General features: G+C 33.1%; 1 protein-coding gene across 1 annotated transcript; it reads left to right on the top strand.

Annotated features, from left to right (window-relative positions):
- Nucleotides 1–1,305: 1,305 nt before the first annotated feature.
- Nucleotides 1,306–15,604, top strand: LOC134855447 (tubulin--tyrosine ligase-like protein 12). Its single transcript, XM_063871977.1, has 11 exons — nt 1,306–1,531; nt 3,617–3,758; nt 4,250–4,323; nt 7,362–7,488; nt 8,328–8,549; nt 9,594–9,794; nt 10,068–10,247; nt 10,760–10,894; nt 11,520–11,728; nt 14,263–14,472; nt 15,268–15,604. Exons 1-11 carry the CDS (start codon nt 1,319–1,321, stop codon nt 15,556–15,558), a joined length of 2,004 nt encoding a protein of 667 aa, XP_063728047.1. The 5' UTR covers nt 1,306–1,318; the 3' UTR covers nt 15,559–15,604.
- The last annotated feature ends 2,488 nt before the right edge of the window (nt 15,605–18,092 follow it).

The raw sequence follows: 18,092 nt of genomic DNA, 5'->3' as shown, positions 1-18,092 counted from the left end.
GCTCAATTGTTTTTAGTTTCAAAGATGAGACGTTTTAGAAAGAACCTATATAAAACTTCACAAAATTTTATGGTTCTTCAAATTTTGTATAAAAAACTTGAAAAAAAAACTTGTAATTACGAACCCTGTTTTTGGGTGCTGTGAGAATACACTCAAAGAATGCAGATCTTATTTCCAATATTTTTGGTTTGTTATGAGTACCGGAGGTGCGTTACACGTTAGTTTTTAATGAATTTGGTCGGAACATGCTTGTTTTTTTTCTGCGGATTGTTGTCTTTAGTTTTATTTTGAATGTTTGTTGGAAAGATAAGCATAATTGGACCATTCTGTTATTTTTATTAACTATAATTTTTTTTATAAAACTCAACGACATCTAATTGACTTTTTTAGTACGTGTGTGCTGATTTTTTTAATGATGCTGAAAAAACTGACTGAGCTTTATGAATTGTTTCCGCTATATTGAATTGTCTTTTATGTTCTAAATAGCTTCATTTTTCTTTTATAAACATCCTTTTCCAATGTATTTGATAGTTTTTCCATTGATTTTTTCTTGAAAAAATCCTTCCTAAATAACAGTAGGTGTTATATAGCCTCTATAGGTATAATAACTGTCGAATCAAGTTTGGATGTAACTCGTATTGGATGTAAACACAAATAATTGATAAAAGTTCTTGATAAATTAAAATTCAGGACATTCCGTTTTGTGCTCAATGCAAGGATAGTCATTGAAAAAAAAAACAATTTAAATTAATTTGAATTCCTTTTAATTTTAATTTAATTGAATGTCAAAATATCGGCCCACTCAATTTTACTGAGAGATTTTAATTTAAACAAAACAGAATCAAATCTAAATCAAATTGAAAGGAAAATTTTAAATTCCGCGAGCTGGCAAACGTTATGAGAGCTATACTGAGTTTGATACCATGTTCGCCCCATGCAGAGCGAGTTTTTTTTCTACATTCTGGTTTTTACGGAAAATACGAAAAGTCAACTCAAGATTAATTAGTAAGACGATTAATTGTAAAAGAGTAATAGAGTTCAAATTGCAACAAAAATAAACTCCAGAAAAATTTATATTGGTACAGAAATTTTAAACAGTTTTGAGAAAAATTCAAATTGATTGATACCAACAAGTTTGATATTTTTGAAAAATTTTGTTTTGAAATAAATTTTTTGTTTTCACCAATGAACATCAAAGGCTGAAATATGATGGAAATATAGGAAAACATAAGTTTAGCTTGAGCCTATTTTTGGAATTTAGAAAAGTGCTTATATCGTCAAAGCTGCCTTTCATTTTTCAGATTTGTTTGATTTTGGAATGGATCTTCAAGCCATCTTCAACTTGCACGCGGACCAGTTCATGAAAATGGGCTTACCTGCATCGCTTCAGGTGAAGGCGCTCGAGAAGATAATTGACTCGTGTTATGACTGTAGCAGTAGCTTGACCATTGGTCTGATTAGAAGCTCCTCTGATGATGAGGAAGAAGAAAGCAACAAAGAGTTGATTCAATATGAAATAAGCGCTTCGCAGGTAATGTTCACTTTAAACTTAGGATTAATTCGTGAATAAAGTTTTGCGCACACGAAATGAATCCTTGGTTGGTTTAAAAAACACTAATGATACATTTTTTTTCAAAATTATTATTTATACAGTAGTGTATTACTCATCTAAACCATTTTTCATTTAATTTTGATGCCATGTGTATTGGGTGAAATTGAAAACGCATCATAGTGAGTTAAACTAAATATTTTCTAAAAGTTCATATGGTTAAAAAAATGTACAGTTTTTTAAGTTAATATTAAGTTTTTTAAGTTTTTTTTTGAAAGTTCGATAAATTTTCAACATGTAGTTTGCGTTTGAGTCTGTTGTACGCTGTTGGGCACAATTAAGCAGAATTTCAGGTTTTTGCTGCTTAAAATTTCTATTTCCATCGTCCATTTTGGACAAAGTTTTCCAGGAGTTGAAGCCTTTTTTTACAGGGACCAAAAGCAAATGATCGAAACTACTCTCCATGAAGTATCAAATGTTCGTTTCATGTAGTTTTGCATTAAATTTTTCGAATGCGTGAAATTAAAAGAAACAACTGAGTAGTAGAAAGTTGCCTCAGTAGAAAATTCAATTGACTTGCTGAGAATATTTTATATCACACGAACCTTTTTTACTCCGCTTTATTCAGATAATTTTCAAAATCGAAATAATTGAAAAACTTTACCGCACATAGTGGAAACTGGTGTTTTTAGTTGGCATTTTCATTCCCAGAAAAACCTGATAAGTACTTGAAACAAATTTAAGTACTTTAATAAAGAGTATTCAATGTTGTTTGCTCATGGTCCCTGTAAAACACTCGTTTTCTCTCCCAGCAAATGCTGTCCAAAATCGACATCAGTAATTGGGCTTTCACACAGTAAAAACCTGAGCTGGACTTTCATTATATCCCCTCAAACTGTTTTTAAATTAATTTGGAATCTTGATTGAAACTTACGCCTGAAATTTACCAACATATCTTTTTTTAAAGAAAAAATGTTATGTTGGTGCCTTTTTTTATGTTGATGACAATGTTATGTTGATGACAATTGTTGAAGTTGACTCTAACTTTTGGCCTTAAATGGGCCAGATGTTTCCGAGAGTCCGACTGAAACAAGGTGAAAAAAAGATAAAGCGATGAATTGAATTATTTTAAACTTAAACGATTTTTCACATTATCTTCACCGTAAAAATCACCGTAGTTCAGACTCTTATATAAATCATGATGATTTTTTTCAGGAAAAGTCTTTAAAAATGTCTAGGCTGAAGTTTACTTTTTCGCGGTAGTTCAGTTCAGTCCATTTTTTGTTAATTTAAAGGCAAACTGCAATATAGAACAGCGAAAGTGAAGGTCACGAAAAGCGTGATCGACTTCTTGTTTCGAAAGTTGAATTTAGTTTTCATATTTCCTAGCTATATTAAATATTTCCGAATTGATCCAGTTTTCTCAATTTTGGTTAGTTTTATTTTAAAAGTTTTGATCAGAAATTTTTCTGGAAAACTAAAGACCTTTAAAGCCATTTATTTTCTTAGAAATTCAGAAAACGAGGCAGTATATTTTTGTCTGTTTACTTGGGTTCATTGACTCTTCCAAAATGTCTGTTGGCTATAATGATTTTAACATTGATGCATGTTTTCTGAAGCTGATGTTGCATAACAAAGAAACCAGATGGATTTCACAAAAGCTCAAAAACATTCTGAAAATTCAAGAAGTAAACTTAACTAAAAATTCAGAGCAGTTTAAAGAGTGTGTCACGCGCTTTTATATGTTATAACAGGTATGAAGTCGCTACATCGATAATGATAACTTGATTGATTGAGTTCGGTTTTAAAAATCAGTGCTTAGTGCTATTCTAGTTCAAGATATTTGCACGTTTTGACAGAAGGTTAAGAGAGCGAAATTGTGATTGGTTTTATTTTGTTGAGACGGTTGACTTTTTCTAAGATTCTTTTTCGGCAAATATCATTTGACTTAGTAGCTTTACGTCTGCTCACGAAATGCTTTCTAAAATTGTTGAAAAAATTAAGTGTTTTCTCTTAACATCATGTCAAAAACATGAATCTATGCCTATAAATGCATTTCTTTTGTAGGATTTGGAACCAGAACAAGACGTTTACCTAATTGATAACTGGTTCACCTTCCCTCTGCGGAGATTTGGGAAAATGTTGATAAAGGACCTGCTGCTTCTGGATCGGGTAGAACAGCTGATTGGAATAAGTCCTTTAGGGGGAGGTAAGTTTCATGTTTTAGTGCTCGTCTCTGTTTCATGTTTTATTAATTCTCGGTCCCCATTTTTGACTCATGACAAGCAAGGGAACTCAATCAACGTTGCTTTTTTGAAAACTAATTGAGTAAGCTGAGCAATGTGCTTAACAGGAAGTATCATGCTCAATTTGAGACCGAATTTCAACATGGAAGAATGATTTTTTTTCAGCATATCACATTAACATTAGTCGTATTTTTAAGAAAAACACTTTTTCCTGTCAGTTTTGGATGTAAATTCGCGGAGCTAAATCCACGAACAATCACCATTTAATTACAATTCAATGGCAGTTGAAAAAAAAATTGGAGAAACCAAGTCAATTTTATGATATAAATATCTCGAAATTGACTCTTTACTTCCAAATTGACTTTTTCCATGAAATCAATTCAATTAATTAAATAATACATAATTGAAATTTCACCTCCCAATTAACTTTCCAATACTACTTACTATGTGTTAGGCGAAGAGGTGAGTGAGAAGAATGGACACTGTGAGAAGCATGAAATGAAACCGGTGGATGAGAGAATCGAACAAGTGGGTAAATATCTGAAAGTATCCAAGCAAAAAAATGTTCTTTTTCAGTTTTAAGTGTTAACGAACCAAGTGATTTTCAGTTATATAGGTCTTTTGGTCTTCGTTTATAGTGTATATAGCTTTATTAAATAGAGTTGATTTTTGGATGTATGATTTTTTTTCAAATGCTCTAATAACAACACATGTGCATTCATACATATTAATGCATTTATGAATGCACATATGTATATATCCACTTTTTTTGGTTCAGTCTAATTCATCTGATGAAAGTTACTCAAATAGCAGACTAAATTTCAACTTGGAAATGGCGCAAAAAATGAACGACTTCAAGTTTCGAAAGTGGATTTTATTTCTTAGATATCCCAGCGTAATAAAAACTACACATTGAACCAGTTTTCTTAGACTGGGTTTATTTTATCGAAGAAATGTAAATCAGAAATTGATCTTGAAATTCAAAAAGCTTTATCTTGAAATATTTTTCCTTCGAAATTCGAGAGTTGAAAAATATTCAAAACTTTTTGATCAGTTTTTTGTTTTCGGTTTGAATACTAGAATACTACTTTGATCAGAACTAGAATACTACTTCTTAGTTCATTTGAGGTAGCAATTAACTTTCTAAATGTAGTGTTTGAAAAAATCTTCAGTTTTTCGGACTTTGATTTTGGTCCTAATTTTTGTCGGCTGAATTTGTTTCTTTCTCCAAATGCAATTTATAGTATCGAGTACGCTTTGCAATCATATTTATCTAAACCCCACTTTCTACCACCGTCGAAAAAGTCTGTGGGGGTGGGGGAATTATAGGAAAGTTTTTAAGATTTATTTTCTGAAAACTACCCTCCTAATTGAGATTTTGGGCTCCATGGATGGAACACTTTGTGGAATATTCCTCCTGCTTAAGTGGTTGTGCCATATTTTTGACACAAAAATTTATGGCCCTCAGAAAAGTTTTTGATTTTTTGACCGTTTTTAAACGTTTTTAGTTTTCTCGAAAACTAACCTCCCGAATCTGAGTTTTGATTTCAATCAAAAAGATGGGTTGTGATAAGCTCCCCTGAATCAGCGGCTACGCCCAATTTTTTTGACACAAAAAAGAATGGCCCTAAGAAAAGTCAAAATTCTTGACTTTTTGACCGGTTTTCAAACCTTTCGATTTTTCTCGAAACTTGCCCTCCGACATCTGAGAGTTTTATTAGGCGAATCTCCCCTGCATTAGCGGCGATGCCCAACTTTTTTTGCCTAAAATTGTTCTGGCACTCAGAAATGTCAATGTTTTGATTTCTTATCCGTTTTTTGTAAATGTTTTCGAAAAGTTTTTCGCCTTGCTCGCCGCTCGGTCATTGATTCTCAAAACTTGATAAGGATGTTTATGAGCCTCATCCGAATCAAAGGTATAAAAATTTTAGGGTAGGTTTTTTATACTTTTTTCAAGTAAGTTTTTCAGCTTATTTTTTCAAACAAATTGACCTCTTGTAATATACAATGTTTTAATTGGTCGCAAGTCTTGCGAAGCTCCGCTTCGCCCTTGTGTGGACAAGTGTTTTTTTGGCACTTTAGGTTCGTGTTGTTTTCCGAACATTTTATCTGATCCTATTTGTTTCGGTAGTTGAGTTTGAATTTTTTCGAAGCTTGATGTTTGATATTCGTAATGAAGGTTGAGCTCATATCTTGCTTAAAAAGTGTAGGAGAAAGTTAATTGTAGTAGAAAGTTAACTAAATAATAAAGTAGGAAAAAGTGAAATAGAAAATTATTGTGAGATTGTGTATTCCCTTGCATTTTTGAAGAGATGTATTCGACATGCATCTAATCGGTGTTTTGGCTTTTTTCAAGGTTGTGATTATGTGAGTACTCGGAAAATGGTCTCTTTCCTTTTTAAAACGTGTTTAATATAATTTTTATTGTTATCTCCACTTGCAAAAGTAAGTGTACTGCAATCCGGGCACTAGGCACAAGGCACTTTTGTTCACAGGACTCAGCTCCTGTAGGGTTCTGCAGATAATTTTGGCGATATTTTGGGTTCTGCGATAGACATATTTTGAGCATGTCTCTGTGTTAAAGTCCTTTCTATTCGAAATCTTTGATAGACGTTTGTTGTTTAAAACCAACTGAAATTTTTCACGCCGCTTTTTTTGCTTAATTTGTTTGGTTCGTGTTATTTTGACTTAATGGCCTCCTACTGCGTATTTTGAAAGACGATTATTAATTTTGTTAGTGTGTGTGCTAAGGGGTATGTGAAACTTGTAAACCCAGATCTTTCTGTGCTGGCTCACATGCCGATTCATTAATTTTGTTATAATGAATCTCACAATTTTCGACACTTACAAATAGAGACAGGTTTATGGTTTATGAAAAGTTTGATAGATCTAATTTTTGATTTTTTCAAGCGTTTTTGTTTTCAAGCTTTTTTTCAAGATTTCTGGTTCTTGTCCTTAATCTAGATCCCCAATTAAATGAAAATATTTCCTAGTTTGTCTGACTACCAACGATTCACCTGATATTATTGCATATGGATGTGGGGCTCATTTACTCAATTTATTGGAAAGTAAATGCGATTTATTCAAATTCATTAAAGCACAAGTTTTACTTGGTAATTTTTCAAAAGAATTGCAAAAAATTGCTGAGGATGTTCTTTCCCTAATTCCCAGCTCAGCAGGCCTGGAACGCATATTTAGTAGCCTCGGATTCGTGCATGATTTTGAGTTTTCGACATGTTTTTGACAAGCGATTTTTATGTTTAAAACGTTTAAAACATAATTTTTTCAGAATCTTGTCTTTTTCCGAACCCTAGTTTGTCAGCATTTAAGCGTGTCTAATTGTTCTGTATTGATTTATTTGGTTTGTTGTTTTGGTCTGGCAAACTTATTTATATCAGAAGTTTCACGCTTACACGTCGTTTTTTTTTCTGCCTGGTGTGTTTCGTATGGTTTTTTGTCGGCTGCCTTGCCTCAGTATGTTTATGATAAATCAGAAGTGATGCGAAGCTCCGCTTCTCCTGTGTTTTATATATTTTCTTATTGTGTCTTGGTAATATGCTTTCTAGGTGTACGATCACATGTGGAAGTTTGTAGGCAGCTATTCTATGCAGACTAATACTAATACGGTTGATACTTCGGTGGAGACGAAAGAGGAGGCCATGGAACCAGTGTGGTACTTCATGGACCACTATGGTCAGTTTTTAAATTGTTTCTATTTTAAGCAGACGATTGTTGTTTTGATTTACTTCTATCATGGACCACTATGGTCAGTTTCTAAGTTGTTTCCATTTTTAGCAGGTCCCGTTGTCTATCCGTTCCTGCTTTAAATGTGGCAAATTTAATTATGCTGATATATTGTTTATAAAAGGAAAAATATATTCTTTCTTTCTTTCTTTCTTTCTTAAGCAGACGATTGTTGTTTTGATTTATTTCTATCATAGACCACTATGGTCAGTTTCTAAGTTGTTTCTATTTTAAGCAGGCGATCGTAGTTATAGATTAAAATAGCGTTTCAATCTTTGTTCCGATCACCCCACCTCTCCCAAAGGGGTTGGTAAGCGACTATGGTGTAGGTTGTGTTTTTTTTCTCATCCCAATTTTGACTATTTCCACGAAAGCTGGTATGCAGTCAATTGTGGTCTGATATTAAAGCCTAGATGGGATTCTGATTTCAAAAAAAAATGTTTTTCAAAGTTTGCAGCCATGAGAAAAACTGCTCTGAAGGTTTTCGATTTTCACACTGAAAAAGGCGCATTTTGAAGACAGGCTGACTTCACTACTTCAATTTCAAAAGTTTATTAATTTTTTTAACGTTTGAGCAATTGATTCCTCTCATCGTTGGATTTTTTTTTCGTCTATTTTAGTTGCCCTTCTGTAAAAACAAAGCATTGAATTTAGAAAAAATCAAATTTTTTTTTATTTGTTCTTGAATTTATTATCTGTAACTCTGTGGTCGGAATATTCTGTGCCAATTGTACAGCAACTGACTCGGTGTTTTGACTACACATTGTTTGATATCATTGATTGATTAGGTACTCATATTGGACGATCGATTGATAGTGACGAAACAAACGTGAGAATAGCTCCTCTAATCTTCATACCAACTATGGCCTCATACTCGTTAATGTGGATCACAAAACCGATTGGAGAAGGAGAGGCTCTAATTCAACAGCACACTTATGCTCTGAAGTCAGAGAGTAGTTTACTGAGGAGTGTCCAAATGTTACCCTGGACTGGGATGCCAGAGTTTGAAGGTGGGTTTGTACAGATAATGTAATTTAAGGCCAATCAATTACCAGGCATAGGACGCAGATACCAGCTGTTCAGAATCGGTTTCGTGACCTTCATTTAAAACTATATGCGTTTTTTTATATTTCTTAGCGCATAGAGTTTGTAGTGAGCCGTAAGATATTAAGTTTTGAGTTTTCGTTCTGGTCGAGCTCTTTTGTTGGAAGACATTAAAATAAAGTTCAAAAAATTCACATACTTAATCACGGTAAAGTATGCGCAATGTATGAAATGTTTACTCTTCGAGACGAGTTGCACGCTGGATCATAATAGTGAACCAATTATTTTTGCCATTTTTTGCCGAAGGGTCCTCCTTTGGTACTAATTTACGGCATCCATTTTGGTGGGCCAATCCTTTTACTTCTCTAAAGGCACCTATTTAAACTAATTTCCAGGCATGAGCCAAAAAAGGAATTTTCTAAATGCATAATGCTCATTGCTTATGTAATTGGTTTTAATCTTCGTAATCTTGATACTCATGACACTGACCATGTCTCTTACAAAGAAGGTTCTAATGACCGAGTTACAATTTTTTCCATCTTTAATTCATATTCTGCACTAGTTTCACTAGCAATCATTTTTTAATCTGTGATATAGTTATCTTTCTACCTCACTGGCAATTTTTTAAAAAATGCTAAAATCTTTTCGGTTATTTAGAATTTTATAGGTTTTCTTTCATTTTTCGAAGTAAGCGGCAGTGTATTTGCTAATATTCTGAGCTTTCGTCTATTTTTTTTAAAATCTAGCATTACACATTCATGGAAAAAAATGTTTTTTTTTCTGAAGTTTTGTTTAATTATGTGGTCGGAACTTTCTTCGCTACTTCCACAGCAACCGGCCACGTTGCTTTTAGGATCTATTTTTGTGTACTAGCGCCGATTGGTTGAACAGATTAATTGTTTCTTTTTTGTATTTTAATTGATGCTACTTGTGACTAATGGACGAATACTGAATAATGATCTTGCGGCCAAAATAACAAAAGATGGTTTAAATTATTCTTTTTTATTTAGAAGAGCCGCCCCTTCATGAGCCCAATTGGAGCGAGGTAGCATTCCATCGATCTGAAAATCTGCCAATAATTGACAAACAAGAGTTGCCCTTACATTTCTACCCCGAAGACAAAGTCATCACAGTTTATACTGAGAATCAGCATGTGAAAAGCACGCTGAACTCGAAACATTTTCGGCTTATTGAACCGCTTTCAGAAACAGGCATGGATGAGTTGTTAAATGTCATTTGGATGACAATAAAATCTGATATCAAAAAATTGCCTGCAATATTTTTTATGTTGAAAAATATTTTTTGAACTTATTTTTTCTTCAATTGTTTTCACAGTTTTTTCCAGGAATTTTATACAGCAAACAGTTTTTTTTTAAATGAACGAACTGTTCACGAGATGAAGCAGCTATTTATTGAAAAACGTGCTCAATTAGATACAGGTATATTATCCGAAAAACTACATTTAACAACTTTTTGCCGAATAGGCGATTCGTCTAACGGAGATTCGGCCACGAGCACGGGAGAGAAGCCAAGTGCGATAGATATTAAAGCCGACGTACTATTTCTACTGGAACACTTCAAGGATTTCAATCGGCTGAGAGAGATGAATAAATTTGTGAATCAGTTTCCAGGAGAACATGTTATGGTGTGTAAAGATCTGTTAGGTAAATTCTGATAATTTTCCCGGAATTTAAAGTTAAGATAAAATTGCTCAATTTTCTTGATTTTTTTTCGGACTTTTGTGCAAATTTAAATCTTTTGGTAATTTGTTCAGTCTGTCTGCTATTTCTCCGTAATTCAAAATCAAGATAGTTTTTATTGTTGTGGGGTCCCTCATTTTTTAAGCGAAATCGTTTATCAGGGAGGGTGTCCCCAATAATTAAGCACCTTAAATGAAGAACAGAAGATCAAAGTAACAATTTGGGGTATTTTTGGGCCGTATAACGGAAAGCCCAAATAGGAAATATATAATTGACAAGATTTAACAATTTAGCACAGGAATCATTTAGCATCAGGTGACAGTTTAATCACTGAAAGAAAAGTGTTGATTTAAAAAACAACATAATAGGATGCCCGGAATATTTATGCGAATCGATGTAAGATTTTTTGTGTTTAATGACCTGTTGGCCACTTTCATGCTTCTTTAATAGTTTTCCAATTGTGGTTTTAATTTCAGCGGCGACACTCAGAAAAATATCGGGCGATTATTTTGAACAACCAGATGATAAGCCAGTTTATCCTCCGTGGTTTCAAAAGACATACAATCTGTACTATGAGTTGCCACGATTTGTACATGACTGGGAGAAAAGAGGTAAGTTAAAATTTTAATATCACTTGTTGGCTCTATTTTTATTTTAACCACACCAGCGAATTTCTACAAGTAAAGTTTTGTTCATATTGTTCGATTGTTACAAAAATTGGCATGCAGACTACGTATGCCATGGCAAATATATTTAGTTTTCATACTCAACCTTGTAAAGCTAATCGTTACATACAAAATTGATGCTTAAATGAGATGGGAAGAAAAAAGAGCTCATTTGATTAATCTATAAAAATATTATTCTGCAGAATGTCCTACCCAAGCATGTATTAATTCTGGAAAATATTTTGGTAAACTACGCATTTTATATAAACGCGCAAAGTGTGATGATTTTGAAATTTATGAAACAATGACTGGTGATTGAAAACTACGGTTGATCCAAAATTTCAAGTGCCGATTGTCTTTGTTAACGAATTGAACCAAGATTTTTCTTCTAATAGATTAAAGTTGGCAGATGTGGATTGAAACATGTTTTTCAGCTTGGCCGCCCAAAAAATTGGCACACATTTTTTAAAAATGGCTAATGTCTCAAAATGGCAAAAAAAATCCGCTGTGAAGTCATGGAATATATGATCAAATTGTTTAGCCATTGAAAAACACATTATCGATATTTCAGTTGAAAATCCAGACGGCCCAGACATGAACTTGTGGATCCTGAAACCGTGGAACATGTCCAGAGGAATAGGCACCTATGTTACTAACAACTTGGATCAGATCATCAGAATGTGTGAGAGCGACTTGCCTTTGATTGCTCAGAAGTATATAGAGAGGCCTTTATTGTTCTTCAGAGAGGATTTGGATTGCTTTGTGAAGTTTGACATGCGAGTAAGTGATTGAACTCTATATTTTTTTAGTTAACCAGCCAGAAGCATAATCCAGAGTTAAATTTTCGAATTTTAACTAAAATAATGCTATTTTACAAGAGCTCTTTTCGCAAATTGCATCCTTGCGCGATTTAAAAAAAGTAGTGGAAATCAACAAGTTTTTTATAGTTATTTGCCATGAAAATTGTTGTAAATGTTTACGGAAGTAGCGAGGACACTTATATAGGTGTTATTAATTTTTGCGTTTGTTTTTCAGGAAATATTCTTAAATTACTTCACGCTCAAATTTTATTTTTTTTGCAGTTTGACTGTTGATGTTTATTTAAGTTAAGTTTCTTTGCTTTGTTAACTAATTCCACTATCGAGCCGAAAAAGTGTAAAGTTCACGAAAAGCGTGGTCAATTTCTAATTTCGGAAGTGATTATTAATTTTCAGAATTCTTAGCGTAATACAAAGGTTACTGATTGATCCAGTTTTATTGAATTGGGTTAAATTTTATTAAAAAGGGGCTATCGCAATATTAAAAAGGGGCTGTAGATTTGAAGAGCTTTAGGCCGTATATTTATTTTTGTACTATGATGTTTTTGAACTAGCACAATCTATACTTAATCATTTTCGAGATTTACTTAATGAGCTGGAAGGTGCTTTTTTCAAAAAAAATTTTGGACCGAATTTCGTATTGAATTCACGAGGTCTAGTTCACTATCCCCCTCATTTAAATCTGGGTTTCTAGCCATCAGGGGCGGATCTAGGATTTTCTCGAGGGGGACGGATTTTCAAAAAAAAAATTGAAAATTTTGTCGACTTTTTTTAGGTTTACCAAATTGATTTTCTGAGATTGGGAACCCTTTGGGTCGGCAGGGAGTACTGTAAAAATGACATACTTAATTTTTCGACCACCACTTGATTGTGCGGAACAACATTGTCTTCATGTGTTTTTTAGTGTATTTGCTATTTTTATTGTTTACGCAAAACCACATCATAAACAATTATTGTAATGAGTCGGGTGATATCTCATTTTGAAGCCCTTTCAAGTGCGAATCTATCGGCCTTGGTAATTTTTTTTAAATGTGTCGAGAAAATTGGTTTGAAAAGTGCTATTTTCAACGAGCGAGTAACTTTGCATATGAAAGTCATACGAATTGCAACTGGGTTCTTGGCTTTTTTCTTTCGTTGAATTTTTATATATCAAAATTCGCACATGAAAGTAAGAATCAACCAAAGTCCAATGTATGTTTCATTCATAATAAGTTTCAAATCTAATGGCCGTTTTTTTCCTGTTTTTTTTCATTGCCTTTAAATAAAACCAAATGGACAGTTGGCTGCGCTTAACCGAACTGTTGATCTGTATTTTTTCTTGGATGCTTCAAACAGTGAAATTTTTACGAGTCGATGAACGTAGTTCAGATTCTATATAGGTCGTGATGATTGTTTTTTTTTTTCGTAATGGTTCATTTTTTTAGGCTCGATTTTTTCCGAGAATCGAATTTTGATTCAATACTAAATTCGGTTCATTTCTTTTGCTAAAAGGGAGGCAAACGCCACTGTGGGAAAACAAAGTGTGAAGATCACGGAAAACTTGATCGACTTCTAGTTTTTTTAAAAGTGGAATTTAATTTTTTTCAGATTTCCCAGCGAAATAAAAAATTTATCTTTTGATCCAGTTTTCTCAAATTGGATTGTTTTTATCACAAGAGTGTCAATCATAGATTGTTATAAAAATCGAAGAATTGAAAGGCCTTCAGTTTTTTCCTTTCAAATTAGAAAGTTGAGATTTTATCCAAAAAAAGTAGTCCCTTTTTCCAGTTTGTTTGTGTTCACTTACTCTTGTCCAACTGTGTGTGGACTAAATTTATAATAGGAGTCCACTTTTTGCTGGTACATTGCTCAGATACAAGGGCGTGAGATTAATAATCTCAGGTTGCGCTTTCGATTCCGGTTTGTGATTACGTCTCTAATGGCATAAAAAAATCTAGTACACCTTTTTCTTGAGCAATGTGAGAAAATTAGTCAAGTTGTCTATTCAAATGTTGAATGAATTTTCATTTTGAGTTTTTTTTATAATTTTTTTATCAAAAGCGAAAAGCATAAGCTTGCGGTTATTGATAAGCCTCTTGTGGTCAATTTTTCCTATGTCACTTAACATTTGTTTGGAAGCAATTAATTCCAAATCTTGGTCACATGTTTTCGTTCCTGACAAAATGGTAGAATTAGAAGTTGATACAAAGCGTTCGAATTACAATGATAACTCGAAATTTATGCTCTTTGGGACAAGTTTCATTTTTATGCGATTTGGGAATTATGCCATTTGGGAAAATAACCTGTTTATGACGGAAGCTGATTTTTTCAAGGCTTTTTGGAATTTTTTCCTTATTTCACTTTTCCGAGACAATTTTTGGCGTTTTATCGCTTGTGTTTGCAAAGTGCAGCTTTGTTTGCGTTTGAGTTTTTTAAACTCGCGTGTTTATGGCCGGGACTTTCTATTCTCCTCGCAGAGCAAATGATTCTCCTAATTTTAATTTTTTAAATGTTTAGATCCTATTAGCTGTTCAATCTGTGAAACCACTTCTTGCCTTCGCCTACAACCAATTATGGATCAGAATGGGAAACATAGAGTACCAGCTGAAGAACTTCTTCGAATACGAGAGACACTTTTCAGTTATGAGTTACGTGTTGGGAGTGTCATTCGCTCATTCCATGAAATATGAGGTGTTCAGGAAAAAGATGGAAACATTTTATCCAAATGTCAGTTGAGTTGAAGGGATTCGATTTCTTGCTGATTTCTTCTATTTTGTAAAAATAAACAAGTTAATTAAAAAGCGCCTTCCTGCGTAAAACTGCCCATTGTAAGGTGGTTATAACTTGCCCACCGTTATATAAATGCAGCAAATCAACCTAAAATAAAAGTTTATAAATCAAATCTAAAAATTTAATTAAATTTTTTTTGTATGTGTGATTATTTGCTCATTGGTGAGCTGATTTATTTCGATTTTTCCCATTAAAAACCTATTTGAGATTTCCCGTCTATTTGATGGGATACTTCAAGTAAAATGTACAGGCCTGCGAGGTAGAAAGTTGAAACATTTTACTGCTTAGTAAATTGGAAGCCTGAGTCAAAAATGTCTACGTTTATGAAGATGTTTTTTTTTGCTGGTTGCTTCCAAATGCTTACTTTCGTTCGGAAAATGAAAGTTATGGTCGAACCGGATTTTTTTTACCACAAAAGTACAGAAGATGAAATAAAAAAGGGCTGCAATTCTGTCTTGAAAAGTTTCATATTCGGTTTTATACTTTTAAACTTCAGATATTATTTGAAACTTCAACCTTGATTCAAATTTTTTGGCGAACTGCTGCATTTTTAATATATCGAAGTTGTTTAAAAATTTTCCTCCAGGATTAAGTAACGAATAACCCAATCTATTATAAAGGGATTTAATATTTTGCACATCCGAATAATGAACTGTCTCAATTTGAATTGTGTAAATTAACCTGAACTGTGACAGTTTTCCTTCAGTTTTTTTTTAGAAATTGTTGTTTTAGCTGAATTGGGACCAAGTGATAACCGATTCTCACCTTGCAATCAGACAAATCTTGGAAGCGTCTGTGAATCAAGGATTATACCAACTACCAAACTCAAGAGCTCTATACGCCATAGACCTTATGGTCAAATATACAGACGATAATGAACTACAGCCAGTCATTCTGGAATCGAACTTTGCGCCGGATATCGGGACGTTTATAAAACCGCAGTATTACCCGAATTTCTACAATGAAGTTTTCGAACTGCTGTTTTTAAATAAATGGAGTGAAGACAAATTTACGCAGATTTGAGTTCCGATGTTTGATTGAATTTTGAGTTAATTGATGGTTTTCGAAATTTTGTTTTGGTCAATGAGTGTGTTGCAAAACTGAATTTGTTAATTTAAGAAACGACTTAGTTTCCCAAGTTGAAACAGTTGATATAATATACAAGCTGAAAACTAAACTAGTTTTTGTTAAGACTCAATGAACTAGTGAAGACGCTAGGTCTTGGTTTTTTCTCTTGTCTTAAGTGCATGCAAACTTACATTATAATGAATTATGAATGTGCACTAAGAATGTGCACTTATAAATGTGCACCTATGAATGTGCACTTATAAATGTTCACCTATGAATGTGCACTTATGAATGTGCACTTATAAATGTGCACCTATGAATGTGCACTTATGAATGTGCACTTATAAATGTGCACCTATGAATGTGCACTCATGAATGTGCACTTATGAATGTGCACTTATAAATGTGCACATATGAATGTGCACTTATAAACGTGCACCTAATATAGTGCACTTATGAATGTGCACCTATGAATAGCTCCATAGTTACTTGAGGCATGTTTATAACCACTTGAAAAAAGTCGATAGTTATAAAATCATGTGCAAAAATGTGGAACAGCAAAAAGTTTCAAAAATACCTAATATCAAAACTCAATGTCAAAACTTGAAAAATACTTTCAAAATGAAAAATATTCATTACTAAAACTGATGCATTTTAAGTAGATTTTTTGTCTTAAGAAAAAGAAATGCCATAGCATACATTATTAAGGTGCCAAAGAGAACAATTTTTGGGATTCAGATAGAAAGTTAAATTAACAACAAGAAAATTAGATCATTTTGGTTTCCCCGAAACAAAGGTCGCCCAAACAAAATTTCGTTAAAAAAACGTCAAAATTTTGTTTTCATTTTTAAGTTTTTTTTTGCAACAAACACAGAAAACAAACTTCATAAAGTCAATTAATTGCGGGCTCTGAACTCAACAATCTTCTGCTTGCGTTTGTAAATGTCTTTTGCAGGGGTTTATCGCCCTTGTTTGGAGGGAGGAAATAGCTCAGTTTGTCATAACGGGGGAGATAATGTGGAGGAACTTTGTTTTCGGGTGTTTTCGTTTTTTTCTTTTTTCAACTTTTGTTTTCTACGCAAAACCTGGTACTGTAAATTATAATCGAACAGCGTCGAGTTACATATCATTTTAACGCCCTTTTAGTCGTAAATCGAACGACATTAAATTTTTTTTTCTGTGTCGAGGAAACTCGATTCGAACTTTTGGTTTTAACTCTAACTTCGAGCAAATAAAGGCGAACGAGCAGGCTTACAATAGCTCACTTATGCTGTATTTGAGCCGACAAAACTCAGTTTTAATCCAGTAGAAATGTTTTGGCTTTTTTCAGCGAAATTATTGGAACCAAAAATTCAAAAAATATATGCTGTTGTCAACAATTTTTTTGGTTTTCGAAAAAAGTTGTCCTGTTTGTCTATTTTACAATGACTGTCGAACAGACCTAATTTTTAGTTTTTGCTAAGAAATTTTTATTACTCCACACATGAAAAAATGCAACTAATTGAAAACCCTTTTTTTAAAAGACAATGGTCGGAACAATCTGTGATATTTGCACAGCAGCCGGCTATCCTAGTTTATGTCGTGTGAATTTTTTTTAATTTTTAGGAATCTGCGTTGTGTTTTACGTGTCAACTTTTTACAACCCAAATGCAAATTGAATTGCAGCTAACCTAAGCAAGGCCAATTGAATTGCATCTGTTCTCTGCTTTAATGATGGCTAGCGTTTTTTGCCATTTTCTGTCAATTTGAGATCTCTTTTGGCGTGAAGCTCAGCAGCGCTTCTGGATATTTTTTAATCCAAATCTAGTCAGTTTAAATTGAAGTATTAATTTTACTAAGTTTACTAATTTACAAATTCGATGTAAGAAAGTTAAATGTTGCAAACAATTGAATTTACAACATGTTTATTGGACGAAAAAAGTCATTTTCTTTCCGTTATCTTTCCGTTTTCAAGTTTCCAAAAAATAGAGTGGGATAAGAAATTAACCTTCAAATTTTTGTTCGCAACTTAATTTTTGAACTTGAGAACTCACTGAAGAGCTAACAGTTGTAAATATTCTGTTTGCTAAAACAAGTTTAGTTTTGAAGTCAGTATTTGTGAATTATGTTGGCTGTATTTTATGGTTTGCCAGATGAAAACAGATTTACTGACTTTTACAAGGGGTTTTAGTTAAAAAGTCCAACACTTCTGCTCTGTGTTCTCATTTCAATATAAGAATAGTTGTCTTTACGCGTAAATCTTACCACTTTTATTGATTTTTCTGGGGTTTAATATTAAATTGAGTAATTTATTTTGTCATACGAAAGAGTCGGGTTTTTTTTAAAAAAACTTGAAACCCGATTTGTTATCTCCATGGTTATCACAAATTTTCAAAACTGTATGCAAAATGAAGGAGCAAAGAGACACAAAATTGAAACTTAATTTTGTTTCAATTTGAATACGTACTACTCATTTACCAAAAAAAATTTAAAAAATGTTAAAAATTTCA

This window comes from Symsagittifera roscoffensis, chromosome 10, assembly GCF_963678635.1.
Source record: "Symsagittifera roscoffensis chromosome 10, txSymRosc1.1, whole genome shotgun sequence".
Classification (NCBI taxonomy): domain Eukaryota; kingdom Metazoa; phylum Xenacoelomorpha; order Acoela; family Convolutidae; genus Symsagittifera; species Symsagittifera roscoffensis.
Note: the sequence above shows the minus strand (reverse complement) of the source record. Positions and strands in the feature narration are given on the sequence as shown.

Excerpts from the sequence above, each read along its gene's own strand:
- LOC134855447 (XM_063871977.1), top strand. The coding sequence starts at position 1,319 with ATGGATCTTCAAGCCATCTTCAACTTGCACGCGGACCAGTTCATGAAA. Across the intron at positions 7,489-8,327 it reads GTACTTCATGGACCACTATG|GTACTCATATTGGACGATCG; the intron begins GTCAGTTTTTAA and ends TTGATTGATTAG. Across the intron at positions 14,473-15,267 it reads TGGAAACATTTTATCCAAAT|CTGAATTGGGACCAAGTGAT; the intron begins GTCAGTTGAGTT and ends TTGTTGTTTTAG.